At 42.7% G+C, this 15444-nt stretch overlaps 1 protein-coding gene across 1 annotated transcript; it reads left to right on the top strand.

Annotated features, from left to right (window-relative positions):
* The first annotated feature begins 1022 nt into the window (after positions 1-1022).
* Positions 1023-11744, top strand: LOC132071413 (b(0,+)-type amino acid transporter 1-like). The gene is made up of 6 exons (XM_059468993.1): positions 1023-1766; positions 3314-3447; positions 6188-6317; positions 8961-9085; positions 9502-9589; positions 10659-11744. Exons 1-6 carry the CDS (start codon positions 1023-1025, stop codon positions 10890-10892), a joined length of 1455 nt encoding a protein of 484 aa, XP_059324976.1. The 3' UTR covers positions 10893-11744.
* The last annotated feature ends 3700 nt before the right edge of the window (positions 11745-15444 follow it).

The raw sequence follows: 15444 nt of genomic DNA, 5'->3' as shown, positions 1-15444 counted from the left end.
TACTTATGACAACAGAAGTTTGGAAGAGACCTCCAAGGACAGTAACTGTCCAGTAAAGTTTAGTTCATGTTCAAGGAATCCATGTGGAAGTTCCCTTCCACTCTACTTCATACACATCTCAGATCACAACATACACCCTCATGTACTGTAATAGTCATATTTATGGCAGAACCTGCCTCAAGGTCTGGAATTTTATGTGTCAGGTATCTAAGTAAGGGTCAGAGGTATCTTCAAAAGCTTGTACCATGTTTCTGTCATGTGTGCATTAAAATGTGTGTACAATGAGCTGTGACAAAGTGCTCTGAAGATTGTGGTCTGGTAGGAGTGTGCACACCTTATGTACAATGGTAAAAAAGCCCTGGAAAAATGTAATTGTAGCCTTTTCACATTTCTCCACCTCCACTTCCTAAAGTTGGAAAAAGCTCATATTGCCCCCTACTGCAGTGCAGAAAAAGTGTCTCTGGACTGTGTTTGGCAAAACCTTTGTTTCTTTGATCAAGACACTGGAAATGTTCCTTGTTGAGCAAAGCCTTAGCATGTTGGCCAGCAGATTTGTTTGTTTGATCATGTTACGGTGAAGAATGAAAATACGATTGAGCACTGAGGCAAGTGCTTGTACATTGACTTTTCAGCAAAGAATAAAGTACAGATTTGCATGGGGACTTTGCTTACCTGATCCTTATTTCACATGCTGTTTGAGGCATGATTTAAAGGAGAGATAACCAGGATCACAGTCCAGCAATGTGCTGAGTGATTTTGAGGTCGTTCCTGATACTATCCATTACTATTGCTTGCAATGAGATTCAGGGATAATCAAACTTGGCATAATAAATTACCAAGATAAGATGGGTAATGAAAGAATGTGAAGTGCAGAAGACAGGTTTGTGCTTCTCAACAGCGTTCAGTGTGACTTTTGTAATTATTAACTAAACCTTAAAGCCTGAGGTAGTCCTTATTCAAATGCCTTAATCCTTTTTCAGATTCTCTCCTTACAACATCTCCTGTCTCCCAACATTTCCACAATGAGGGAAAGGAAGGCAACAGATCCACTCCATTCATCCACAGATCTGACTGAAGGGAAGGAGAAGTTAAGACTGAAACAAGAGGTCGGCCTGATTAGCGGCGTGTCATTAATTGCAGGTACCATGATAGGCTCAGGGATCTTTATGTCCCCTGAGTGGGTACTGCACCACATGGGGAACCCTGCCAGCAGCCTGCTGATCTGGGCAGCATGCGGTCTCCTGGCCATGTTTGGAGCCTTGTCGTACGCTGAGCTTGGAACAATAATTAAAGAGTCTGGAGGAGAATATATTTACATTTTGAGGATTTTTGGTTCCTTTCCTGCTTTCCTTTTCGCCTACACTTCTGTCATCCTGGTGAGACCAGCTGGTTTGGCAGCTGTCTGTCTGAGCTTTGCTGAGTACGCCATTGCGCCGTTCTACCCAGGGTGCTCATCTCCGCAGGCTGCCGTCAAATGTACAGCTGCTGCCTGCATCCTGATTTTAACTATCATCAACTGCCTCAACGTAAGGCTGGCAACATCTGTTATGAACGTTTTTACAGCTGCCAAACTCTTGGCTTTGTTGGTGATCGTGGTGGGTGGGTTGGTGCTGCTTGCCAAGGGACAAACTCAGAGTTTTCAGAATGGTTTTCAAGGCACCACTGCAGGTATTGGGGCAGTTGGAGTGGCGTTTTACCAGGGGCTCTGGTCCTATGATGGATGGAACAACCTAAATTATGTAACTGAGGAACTGAAGAAGCCTGAGGTGAGTGAATGAGTGAGCAAGCTGGGTTTTACTTACTTAATCCTGCTGTTAATATGTTTGATTCTATCTGTGATTGTGTTAAGAGTGGTAATCAAGGGATTTACAGTGAGGATGCCCCATCCCCAGAAGTGTTCAAAGCCAGCTTGTGTGGGGCTTTGAGCAATTTAGTGTAGTGGAAGGAACACCTGTTCATTACATGGAGATTTAAACTAGATAATCTTTAAGGTCCCTTCCAATCCAAATGATCTTGTGGTCCTATAAAAGTCCTAAAATAACCCATGGACTGGAAAGAAATTATTAGGCAGCACTTGGATGCTTTGGAGATGAAGTTTTTTCTTAGTGTTTAGAGGATCTCACTGTAGACACCTAGATTTATTCAGAAAAGCACTCACTGCTATAATCCATAAAGGATTCTTAACAACATGTATTTTCTTAAAGACTTGATCCATAATCTATGCTTTAGAAAACTACTTTGTCTCTCTCTGTTCCATCAAGGGGCAACTTCAGAGCAAGCCAAGCCTCACTGGAAAGGGAATCTAACTCTGTGAACAATCCCCATCTTTAAACATCTATATTTCAGCATTGTGCAGTCCATGATATAGGCACTGAAACAGCTCATCTGCATCTCACATCACCTTCTCTGTGCCATATTACCCATTTTCACAGATCAAACACTGCAGCAGTGAACAACTCTTATTTTGCAAGAGTTGCGTGAGTGCCGAGTTTATAGAGTGTGCTGTGTACCAGTGCAGCCCACGAGATCCTACAGATCAAATGCAAATACACAGTTAAATATTAACCTATATGGCAGCAAAGATCCCAGGGCCACTCTCTCCCATAAGATTGTGAGTGCTGATATTCAGGCCCTTCCAGAGTGGAGACACCACCATTAGGAATTGCTGTATCTTGTCCTGTGTTGAGAATGGGGAATGAAAAACCTGATATTTCAGGTTCTTAGATGCATACAGTTGCCATTTCCCAGTATTTTCAGTTGCATAAGACACTGTTGATTTTATTGAGTCTTAAAATGATCCTGTGGTGTTCTAAGACACAATCCTGCCACTAAGAAAAAATAAATATTTCCTGCCTAGTGCAAATCCCCTTTGAGATTTTGAGATGAAACCCCTGTTTTGATTTAAACTGTAGAGTAGTTAAATGTGATACAACATACAGTGGAACTTTGTCCAGGGCAGTGAGGTGTTTATGGGGAGATGCAGCACAGCAGGAGACATAACATACTAATAATAAATAAATCAATATTAAAATAATCAATAAATATGCATCTTAGGCAGCTACAAATCCAAATCTTTTTAATAAGATTTGGTGGGTTCTTTTTGTTTGAATTATTTTGTTTGGTTGGTTGTGGGTTTTTTCAGACTAGCTTTGACTGTTGTGAAAGCTGCCATGTGAATCTGGATCTATGTCTTGTTCTGAGGAAAGGTTTAGGAAGTGGAGGAATTGCAATGAGAGATGTGGGTGGTGGCAAAACCAAATCAAACAAAAAAAGCACAGTGCTGCACCTAACACTGCTGTCATCCCTTTTCCAGGTGACCCTTCCCAGAGCTCTGATGATTGCCATTCCTTTGGTTACGTGCCTGTATTTGCTGGTAAACGTGAGCTACCTGGCAGCCATGACTCCCACTGAGCTGCTGTCTTCAGGAGCTGTGGCCGTCACCTGGGGGTGAGCTCTGCGTGGGGCAGCACGGGCAGCGCAGCTCTGAGATACACTGGTTCTCTCCTGAGTTTCAGGAGATCTAAATGTTATTCCCAGAGGGAATGGCAGCACTGCATTGGTCAGGCCATGTTACAGAAAAGAAAAGGGTGACTAAGGTGCTCAGAGGGCTGAATCACGTTGCTGTCTGAGAGAGCTGGGGCTGTTCAGCCTGGAGAGAGAAAACTCCAGGGAGACCTTACAGCATTTTCCAGTGCCTAAAGGGGCTACGAGAGAGCTGGAAAGGAAGTTTTTACCAGGGCATGTAGAAGTAGGACAAGCAGGAATGGCTTCAAATTGAAAGAGAGTAGGTTTAGATTAGACCTAAGGAAGAAATTATTTACTGTGAGGGTGGTGAGGTACTGGCACAGGTTGCCTAGAGAAGCTGTGGATGCTCCATCCCTGGAAACATTCAAGGTCAGGTTGGAGGGGCTTTGAGCAACCTGGTCTTGTGGAAGGTGTCCCTGCCCATGGCAGGGGCTTAGAAAAGAATGATCTTCAAGGTCCATTCCAAATTGTTCTATAATTCTAGGGTTCTATGAGGCCAAGGCTGACCAGCTCCATCTGGCCATGGTTTCCAAGGTGCATCTAGGCTGCCAAGATGGCACATTCCTTACTCCCCATTCCCTTTGTTTACACTGGGAACCTGTAACTCCCCCAACTCATGTTTTACCTCATGGAAAGTGTCCATAAGGGAGAGGTGAAGGTCACACCAGGAGCATCTCCCCACAAACACTGGGAATGCAGCGAGGGTACATATCCAGACTTGGAACTGAGAAATTTTGCACATTTTAGATATTTCCAGGAAAACTGAGAGGGCAATGTGCTGTCCTGCTAATGCAGAGGCAGTGGGTTGGGAGTGAGACAGGAGTCAACTGGCTGAATGCTCTCTACTTGGCACCTGGAATTTAGAGCAGATCAGAGTCTTTTGTCTCAGTTTCTCCTTCTGTGGGGAAATGGAAAATCGCACTGATCTCAACACCTTTGAGAGCTGTTATACACAGTTTAGGTAGCCTTTGGTAACTGCAACTTCAATTGGCTTGTGTTTTTCCAGAGCTGCACAGAAACAATTTCTGCCTTTCCTCAACCTGAAGTATTTGGTGACATTAAACAGTTTCTGTACAAGACAAGGAATTTAGGAAGAGAAGGAAGGGACCATCATGAGAGGTATAGACATCATCAATGATCTTCCCCCAGAACATCCAGCCTTATTCTAAATATTTCCAAAGACACAGAATCCCTGATAGCACTAAATGAGTTGTCAGACAGAAATGATCTGTGTATCCACAGATTATGTGCTGCTCTTCCTAAAAAGTCAGCAGCAGCTTTGCTTCTGTGTGCATTTCACAAGATCTCCCATTTGAAGATCTGACTGAGCTCTTGCTGGATGTGTTCTGTAATAGCCTTTCACATCATTATGAGTAGGAGCTTTTAAAGATCTAGTGCTTTGTTTGAGCATGTCACAAAGCCTCACTAAGCTGCAGTGTCACGAACTTTCCCTGCACTTCCTTTCCCATCATTCCTAATTAACAAGTTATTTGTGAGCTTCCTCCTTTGTAAGGCATCTCCTTTTCCTGTCTGATTAACCTTTTCACCCAAGAGTGCAATTCAGGAAGAAATATTGAACTAGTGACAGGAAATCTGGGCACTCAAAGGCTGGGGAACAGGTAGGAAGCCAGTCTGAGGAGGAGGTGAAGTTTGTGGCTCACAAACAAGACATGCAGCTATTCAGGCCATTAAGAAAGAATGGGAGGAGCATAAAGAAGCCAGAAGAGGACTTGTCACATTTAAATGCATTTATTCCCTATATAAGAGGAAAACTGCCAGAAAGAAACATTGTTCAGTGGTGAGAGGTGCAGCCACAAAAGGAGCTCAGGAAACTCTTCCCAGCGTTTCTTTGATGACAGCGATTGAACAGCAACCACAGGTTTCAGTTTGCTTGTAAATAAAGTGATCTAAAAAAACATTTGAGTTTTGGTTTTTGCCAATTAGATAAACAGTGTTTGTGTATGTGACAATTACCCCAAACACCAGCATTTATTACTCAATTAATACTCTTAATGCTGCTTCATTCCAGAAGACAATCTTCACGTTTAGGTGAGAAAATTATCATTCCTTCCAAATATTTACCTTGAACTCTGTAACTCTGCTACTTTTTCTGTTAAGTAGAAACAGAAATGTCTGAACATGTTGTAGAACCAAACATCTGGAATTCAAATAATTTTTTTTGGCTTAAGTCAAATTCACAGAAGAGCAGTATTAGGTGCATGTGGGATTAAAGGGTTAAAATCCTATGCATATTCAGGAAGAGGTTGTAATGCAACATATTTCTTCCAATGCAATGGGAACAGTTTTTCTGTGATTTCTGAGCTAATATTATTGGTTGTGATAGCAGTATCTTCAGGTGTTTTGCCACAGCTTCAGTACACAAAAAAGGTGGTTTTGCCTGTTGTGCCCTCTTTGTACACCATTGCAGTGCAGACAGAATATATATATATATAGCAGGAAGAAAAGCTGTCAGACAAGACAAACTTCCAAGTCACTAAATATTATGGGAATTGCAAGAAGATTTTAAATCATTAGAAAGACTTCAGAAAAATATTCTGTACAATACAGAAACACTGGAGGGATGTAACCTGTCTGGTTCTACAGTGAGTATTCAATACATTTATGAACTGCATCTTGTGCTGTGAACTCTTTCCCACCTCAGGGACAAAGTCCTGGGCAGCTGGGCATGGCTCATCTCCCTGTCGGTGGCCCTGTCCACGTTTGGTTCCTCGAATGGGACGTTCTTCAGCGGAGGCCGTGTGTGCTACATTGCTGCCAGGGAAGGCCACATGGTGAGCACAAAGAAAGGGCTCTGGCTTGCTTTGAGCCACTTCGCCTTCCTGTGACACTAAAGCAGAGAGGAAAACACTGTATGTTCAACTGTAAGAGTGATAGCTCTCCAGGGGATTTGTTCCTTGCTCATTAATCCCTATCTCTTTCAAATGTAAGGTGTCTTGTCACTGTCATATTTTCTGAAAAATTCCTTTGCCCAGGATTCTTCTCCTAGGAAGCTGAGGCCTCAGAAAAAAAAGAAAATAATAATTATCTAATTGCTTCTCCTGTGTTTTGCTGCTTTGGAATGTGGTCTGGAGATTGTTTATCCAACAAGTGATTGTTTGATTGGTTTCATGTGAATTGTTTTTACTTAATGACCAATCACCATCTGGTTGTGTTGGGACTCTGGAAGAGGTCATGAGTTTTTCTATAGTATTTTGTTAAGCCTTCTGTAAGGATCCTTTCTCTATTCTTTAGTTTAGTTTTAATAGAATAGAATAGAATAGAATAGAATAGAATAGAATAGAATAGAATAGAATAGAATAGAATAGCCTTCTGAGAACAGGGAGTCAGATTCTCAATTGCTCCTTCGTCTTGGGGACCCTGAAAATACCACAGTGTATGTTGTCTCTGGGCTTTCTTTTTCAGTTAAGTGCTTTCAAAAAGATAACATATTCACATCTAGTCTGAATTTTAAGAACAGCTTGGAAATGAACCACTCAAAAATGGCTGCATTGGAGCACCAGGTAGAGGCTGTGGGGTGAGCTAGTCAATATATCTGCCAGGAAAGGAGAACCTGGCCATGCTTGTGTGTTACAAAGCACCTTTGCTTGCACTGGGAGGGTAGCCCAGCACCAGCCAGCTGCCTTTGCAGCTGTTATACTGACTATACAGGTTGGTCTCAGGGGTGATCCAGCCTTCACATGGGTAGTCCAGCTTAGATGCAGCATAGGATATCTCTGCTCTTCAAGCTTCGTAGCAATTACAAGGTGATAGCAAGCCTTACATCTCTCCTAGCTTGGGTTTATCATTGGTTTTGTTAGGTGGGCCAAATCTGGTAACCCAGTGGAGGTCAGGCTGCTGCAGTTCCCTCCTCCCTGGTCCAACCAATAAGTCCAGCATCTATTCCCAGCAGCCACACACACAAATACAGGTATCAAACATATTTATATACACACATACATACATACCTGTGTATCTGTATATGCATTCAGAGCCAGCAGGGCACATAGAGCTCCACATACAGGCATACCTGGGGCTCACACAAACACCAGCACTAACAACACCAAGGGCCTTTCATTCCCTCTCTGTCTGATCAGGGGTCTGTTAGTGAGAAATATATATAAAACATATGTACCGTGTGGGTCCCTCCAGCAGCTGGGCTCAGATACTCAGCCCCTGGATCCCAGTCTCCCCAGTTGCTGCTATCTAGGCTAACAAGTCCCCCAAGGTTGCTGCCACATCCCAGCTGCTGATACAGACCCCCCTCACTCACAGGTACACCTCCACACACACTTAACCACACTGCTCCACAAGGAGGAGAAAAAAGGCTGAGCTGCATTTGTCCTCTGTTTTGAGCAGGCCTCTTGTGTTCCTCCTGAATCTCTCTGCTTTTTTTTGGTCCTTCCCACCTACAGCATCTGGCATTTCTGTCCTCAAGTGTGAAAACACTGAAATAGGTTGCACACAGAGTTTGTGGATGCCCAATCCCTGGAAGTTTGAGGCCAGGCTTGATGGGGCTATGAGCAGCCTGATCTAGTGAAAGGTGTCTCTGCCTACAGCAGGGTGTTGGAGTTAGATGATCTTTAAGAACCCTTCCAACCCAAATCATTCTATGAATCTGTGATTCTCCACCAGCTCTGCTCCTGGTTCATAGCAGGGAATCTTTTATGCATATGAATGTCCAGGTTGGTGGAGATGACTGGAATGGTGGTTGCTGGTTTTGGTGGTTCCTGATTTCGGTGGTTACTGGTTCCTCAACCTCTCACTCTGAGGATAATGCCTGCTCTATCATGGCAAGCTCTGTGCTGAGAAGTGCACAGATGGTCTGAATCTGACCATACCAGACTATGAGCTGAATGCTTATGCCATTTCTCAAACACTCACCTCTAGCAAAGGTCCTTCATGATATTTTGGTTGGGAATTAAAAATAAAATAAAATTTTAAAAGCAGCCTTTCTCATTAAACTTTGCCAATGAAACAAACAATAAAGAGGCTACTAATCCTGAAACAAATCCTGGTGTAATTTATATTCACATAAATGTTTCAGGACTAGTTCTTGTCTCATTTTGCAGTCATCCCAAGAGAAGTCAAGCCCAGAGAGACATGACAGAGGGCAGAAGAGTGGGCCCATGGCAGAAGGTCCTGATGGTGGTCAGGAAAGCTCTAATTTGACTCATTCTGTCACATCAGTAGTTTGAAAACCTCATTTTGCCTTCTCAAACTGATAATGCTTGATATGAAACCAGTGAGACACAATAAAAATACCCTTGAAGGAGTTTCCTGTATTTACACTCCTTGGAGTTGGTCTGGTTGTATATAGTGCTTATTTGCTGATTCTGAATGGCTCTGGCTGCAGGCAAAGCTCCCACCAGCAGCTGAGGGGGATGAGTAAGGAGCTCTGAGTCCATGAAATGATGATGCTTTGCTTTCTTTTTCAGCCAGACATTCTGTCCATGGCTCATGTGCGACGCCTCACGCCCTCCCCTGCTCTACTGTTCACATCTGCCATGTCTTTAGTAATGATAATATCAGGGAGCTTCACCAGCATTGTCAACTTCTTCAGGTATGTGTGTGTAGGGTTTCTGTTTGCACCCCCTGTGCTCCTGGGTTTTACATTGTTTATAAGTATTTTCTTGCATTATCCTTTTGAGCCTGGGCTATTGCTTTCTAACCAATACTGGGGAGAGGAGGAGGGAAGAAGGAAAAAAAAGAGATTGGGAACCAGCACCTTTGCAATGCATGAATGCTCCTGTCACTAGACACTTAATGTGATTCATCCCCATTGAATCAGTAATGTTCAGATAATTCTAAAGTTCTCATTGTTTGTGCTAGAAAGGAAATTAATGGAGGAATTACTAAATTTATATCAATATTCACTTTTTTAATTGGAGATACGAACATCTGGAATCTGCAAGGCAGGACTGACATTTCTGGGTGATCTCACCCCAAGTTTAATGCTAATTTTTTTTTTTCTTCTAGTTTTATTGCATGGCTTTTCTATGGAATGACTATTTCTGGGCTCCTGTATTTAAAAATCAAGAAACCAGAACTGCCAAGATCTTACAAGGTAAAGTAATAACATAAAACTCTCAAATATTTTCCTATATTGTTCAAATGACTATGAGAACATTTAGAGAAAAGAGTGAGCACTGGTGGCTTACAGATTCAATGTGGTTGTCCTTTCTTAATTTCAAGTTTTGCGTCAGCAACGTCAACAAGGGATGAGACAGTGTGAACATACAGGCAGAAGTCAAGGTTGAATTCTCTGCCTTGATAAGCTAATAATGCTCTGCCTCCTCACTATGAAAATATATCTACCATATCCTCTTTCTTTCTAAAAGATTTAAGTGGTAAATGAAGGATAATTCTGATCAACATTGTAATCACCTGTTTATGCTCACAGACTGGGCAAACTCCTTGGAGGGTAGCCCAGGTGTAAGAACCTTGCAGAGGGAAAAATAACTTAGGTGGAGTGCCCCAAGTTCTTTGAGATGACATAGGGACAGATTTGTTCCCCACAAAACAGATAAAAGGAGGGAAATGAAGAGTCACATGTTCTTCCCCTGATGTCATGAGTGAGCTGATCTTCAGCTCAGTGTTTACTCAGTGACTGAGGATTATTAATGAATGCACAAGCCACCCTCCTTTGAGGAAGGGTGGCTTCAAATTGAAGTTTAAATGCTTTCTGATCAGGCTTACAGAAACTGCCTCTGAGATTGCCTGTCCACCTGTCTTCAATACACAGATAAAACTTTTTGTGCAGGGGTGCTAAGGTAAAGTTGATTTGAATACAATTGCTCTGTGTTTTGTCTACAGCTTGGCTTTGAGATGCAAGATAGTAGGGAGACCAAGAACAGGCCTGGCACTAAACCCCGTAGTTTGCATCTTCAGGTCTAGGAGGGCAGGAAAGAGGGCTTAAGGTGTGATATGGTGGTGTAGCTCTTGCAGGGATGTTCAGCCTTGGGGTGGGGGTAGGCTGGGAAACAGGATGTCTGGATTAATTGGTATTTCTAGGTAATACCTCAGGTTGCAGAAAGGTTTCATTTACAAAGCCTTCTGCAGAAGTTCCAGGGTTATCCAGACACACAGAAGCCCAGAATTACATGAGTCTTTATGCTGATGTTTTGCTTTCACAGGTCCCAATTATCATCCCCATAATTGTGCTGATGGCAGCTGTGTACCTGGTGTTAGCTCCCATCATTGATCAACCCCAAACAGAGATCCTCTACATCGTCCTGTTCATTTTCAGTGGTATCATTTTTTATTTCCCACTGGTTCGCTTCAAGTACCACCCTCGCTTCTTACAGAGAGTCACTTTGCACCTCCAGTTGTTGCTGGAAGTTGCTCCAACTACCAGGGATGCAAACTGACATAACATCCTTCCTTCACATGGCTGCCTGCACCTCATGGTTTATCGCTAGGTTTTCAAGGCTCAGAAAATATTCTTCTGTAAAGAGCAATGAGTGGAATGCGAGTGACACTAAATGTCCAGGTGAGATGGACTGCAGCTATGACTCCTTATGTTTCCCTAAAATTCTGGGGACATGTTTTTCTCCTTTTCAGCATTGCCTTGGCATTACACTTGTATTTTTCATCCCAAAAAGGGCTGTTTCTCAGGATCTTATCTCTTATTTCAAGATAAAATGCAGCAAAAGAGAGACAATGAAATATTATTCCTATAGCAGGCTGAGTCCCATAGCCATTTCTGGCAATGCCTTTAATTATTTACACCTAGTTCTGCCCACTGTGACTGCAGAGCTTCTCCATAAAGCAAGGCCTCACTGTGGCCACAAGAAATAAACCCTTTTTCACTCAGGTGTTCATTATAGAAAGATTATGCTTCTTCCAGTTCCAGGCACACAGTGACAACAGTCCTTTCTCTGTCTCAGAAACCATCCCACATCTCCCACAGAAAACCCTCTGACATGAGACAAGAAGTGCTTTAAAGCTCTGTCAGTTTACTCATTGAGAATGCACTTGCAATCGGGGATCCATCCATTCATTATGAGGATGCAGGCAACATCACTCAAGTGCCAACATTCACCCATGTCCTTCCTGTGATCCCCCTGAAGGAAAAAACCTTATTTTGTGACAAAGTTAGGGGAAAAAAACCCACCAAAAAACCCTAGAGCATATGTACCAGCAAAATACTCTGACTAGGAATTAAAAAAACTACATACTGAGCTATGTAGGAGAAGTGTAGCCAGCAGAGCAAGGAAACACTCTGTCTCTTTGGACTCAACCCCTGAAATCATGCATCTGGTGTTGGGCCCTGCTGCTCAAGGTGGAGTTGTGAAGACCACCTGGGCCCTTCTTTATAATGGCAGCTCAGAGCAGGGGTCACAAGCTGTGGCTTGAGATGTTCAGGCTGGACTTAGGGAAACATGCCCCATGAGGGCAGTGTAGTGTTGGAGCAGCGTGCAGAGAGGTGGGGAGATCTCGATTCCCTTGCATTTTCTACCACAGCCATTTCCACCAATTTCTATGATTCTAAATGCACTACACAAAAGTCATAGGCTGTGCTCTCACCCACACCTAGCACACTGAAGTCACTGTTGTTTCCCATTATCCTGAAGCACAGCTGTTTTTTTTCCTGCTCTCAGGGAGGGAGAGGTATTATAAGTTGTTTTCTTCACATTTTCCCAGATGGTTCCAGGATGATACCTGTCATAAGGTAAAAAGGTCTAGGAGTTAATCCCTAAAATGCCTTGTTAAAGTACTGAAAGTTAACTTTCTGTCAGCATTCTTCTATAGAACCTGCTACAATCCTGCTACCTTTCACCTAAGCTGCTATGATCCTAGAACGCAGGTTACTTGATCCTTCAGGCCTCTTCCAGCCCATCTCAGAGTTGTGTATCTGATTACAATCTCATTCTGCAATGTCACTCCTCCTGCTCCTCTGAGTGGTGATACCAGCAGCTACAGGAATGCACCCACAGTCTGTTTTTCCAAGTGTTAGGTATGATAATGGATAGGCCAGATGCCACTCATCCAAATCCTTAGCTTACACAGTGTTTGGGAGGATTTCCTTCCACTGATTTTTACTGGAGTTGCCAAGAAAGGCTAGTGAGGGGACAATTTTTCCTCCTGAATCCCTTGACAATATAAAATTCTTGGGATGTGTCTCTTAAAGGAGGGGATGTTCTCAGAAGGACTGATGAGGTTAGGAGCTCTAGGTTGCCTTCCTCCCACTGCCCCAGGCTCTTCATCTGATGTCAGGGAAACTTCTGAAAGGAGCTGCATCTCAGCTACTTACCTAAAAATTAGAATAATACAATTTCTCAGATCATAATTTTTTTGAAACAATAATTTTCTTACCTATTTATGAAGCCTATCACACGAGGCTGTGCTCTAATAAAGAACATGAAAAGACTTAGCACTTTGAATAGATAGCCTTTATGTGTTATTGGTTTGTGAATGGATATAGGGGAGCTGGAAAGCTGCAAATATCATACTCTGCACCTATCTCATTTTCTATAGATATTATTGTAACAAGATGTTCTTTTTTATTTATGTTGCCTAGGATTTGCAGGTGTTTATAATGCCAAAACAAGATGCTGAAAGCTCAGAGAGTTGAAAGATAATTACAATAAAATGGGCATTACAATGAAGTGAGTTAATGTGTCTGTTTCTGTTTCTCACCCAAGAAAAACAATTCCATAGAAATTTTACTGCATGATCATAAACAATCAGTATCAGGCTTATCTCTCCTTGGTCAGAAGGTTTAACAACGTGCATGGGTGTTTATATGTGTGTACACTCATTTTTCAAAATGATTGCTTATCTATTCAACCCCAGGATATGTAAATTGGAATCCCTTTTTCCTTCATGAGACATTTACAATGGAAGTGCCAGGCAGAGGCAACACATCCTTACCATTTATTCCTGCAGCACAGTGACAATGTGACAGTGGACTGAGCTCTGTACCTGCAGCTTCTACAGGTTATCCTACAAGATCTTATTGGTCCTGTCTTTTTCCAAAGCTCCAGATCCCTGTGACCTATGCTTAGACCCTTTCTTCATGGGCTCAGAGGAAAAATGGACTATCAGCATTGACCCCAAGATAATCATAAGATCTCTACTTCACCACTAGACCCTGAGTATAATTGAGTCCCATCCTTCAGCTGGCAACCTGCAACAACCTGTTGGGAACTTTACTTTGGTGCACAAAGCTGAATGTATTCTGGGCTTTTTCCTGACTTCTTCAGAAGCATCAGAGATGGACTACACCTAGTAGTCCACAGTAAAGGACAGTCCAGTGTGTGAGAGAGCACAGAAAATCCTCCTTTGGTGATCTTCTAGTCAGTCATGCTCATATGCCCAAGTTCAAATGATTGCCATATGTCGTGATTGAGGACAAATTTCTGATTGGGTGGGACAGAGCAGAATTCAAAATAACTTTAATTTTCCTCTGTTCAAGAAACACAGTTCACCCACTTAGACTGAGTGGGTTTATCTGAACAGTTCTCAGCCAGAGGATTTGCTGTTTAGTCTCTCTTGCTCTTTACTGGGACATAAGAAATAAAAAAGACCTCACTGAACTCCCTCAGCAGGGTTAACTTGCTCTCCAGGTCATCACACTTAGGGGATGAAATAAATATAGTCAGCTTTGGGAATCACAGACAACTCCAGTGTGGGTTGGAACTGACCTCTGGAGGTCTCATGTCCAACTTCCTTCTCGAAGCAGGACTATTATCATGTAAGGCTGTTTACCTGTGCCTCTGTCTCTTCATGTTTTGGAAAACACTGAGGATGGAGAGCCCACCATCTCTGCACCACTCTCTGGATAAAGAAATTTTCCTGAAGTTCAATATGAGCATCTCAATCTGCAGCTTGTGGCTGTTGCCCTTCCCTGTATCGCCTTTTACTGCCAAAGGTGGTTGGTTCTATCCTTTTTGAAACTCTCTTTTGTGGAGCTGTAGGCTGCTGTTATGGTTGCCTCTTTTGGCCAGACTCAAAAAGCCCAACTCAAGAAGCTTTCTCATGTAGGCAAAGTGCTCTGGACCTCTGTCTTGGGAGCTCTTTGCTGAACTCCCTCCAGTTCCTCTGCCTTCCTTTTAAACTGGGAAAGGGTCAGAAAATGGAATACAACATTCCAAGTGCGCCTCTACAGGTGTCAAGTCTACAGAGACACTGACATCCCTTAGTCTGCTTAGGCACCTTTCCTAATGCAGGCCACTATGTGTAACCCTTTCAGTCAGTCACTTCTGAGAGCTTCAGCTGACTGAGTTGAAGGCAATGGAAAACCCTTACTTTGTACAGTTGGTGCTCTTATTAGAAACTTTGTCTAGGCTGTGATAAATCCAGCATCAGGATGACTCAGTCTAGCAGTGCAGGGGGATCTACATCTTGCACTTTACCATTTATTGATGAGTTAGTTGGATACTGTCAGGGTCTCTATGCATGTGACTCATTCCTCGTGAAGGGGTGCTTTTGCTAAAAAAGGATGCACACCCACAGTCATACAATAAATGGGTGGTCTTATGTTTGTGAGCTAGCAGTGAGATTAATGGCTAGTGAAATAGCCCATCTGTTTCTAGAATCAAGCTACCATGTCATTTTTGTCCTCAGAGACAGTGAACCCTATGGCTTGAGTGTCTGGCAGATAAATGACCATCTTTTCCTTCTAAAGCTTGGTCATCAGTTGTTACTGTTTAACTTAATGGACTATGCCCTGCTTTCCATGCAGTGACATGAAAGGCAGCAGGGGAGCTGAGGACGGGGAAAATGAGAAGTAGCTTCAAAGAGAATTACTATACATTACAAGTCTTGGCTTGTCTGTCTGAATTACCTATGTAAAATCCAGACATGGACAACACCCAAACAGCAAAGACATATTCTGTAATTTCAAAAGTTCTGGGCACTTTTTTTTTTTTTTTTTTTTTTTTTTGCTTAGCAGTAATTGATTTCCTTTCTGTTTGT

The sequence above is a fragment of the Ammospiza nelsoni genome, chromosome 3 (assembly GCF_027579445.1).
Source record: "Ammospiza nelsoni isolate bAmmNel1 chromosome 3, bAmmNel1.pri, whole genome shotgun sequence".
Classification (NCBI taxonomy): Eukaryota; Metazoa; Chordata; class Aves; order Passeriformes; family Passerellidae; genus Ammospiza; species Ammospiza nelsoni.
Note: the sequence above shows the minus strand (reverse complement) of the source record. Positions and strands in the feature narration are given on the sequence as shown.

Excerpts from the sequence above, each read along its gene's own strand:
- LOC132071413 (XM_059468993.1), top strand. The coding sequence starts at position 1,023 with ATGAGGGAAAGGAAGGCAACAGATCCACTCCATTCATCCACAGATCTG. Across the intron at positions 1,767-3,313 it reads AGGAACTGAAGAAGCCTGAG|GTGACCCTTCCCAGAGCTCT; the intron begins GTGAGTGAATGA and ends TCCCTTTTCCAG. Across the intron at positions 9,086-9,501 it reads AGCATTGTCAACTTCTTCAG|TTTTATTGCATGGCTTTTCT; the intron begins GTATGTGTGTGT and ends TTTTTCTTCTAG.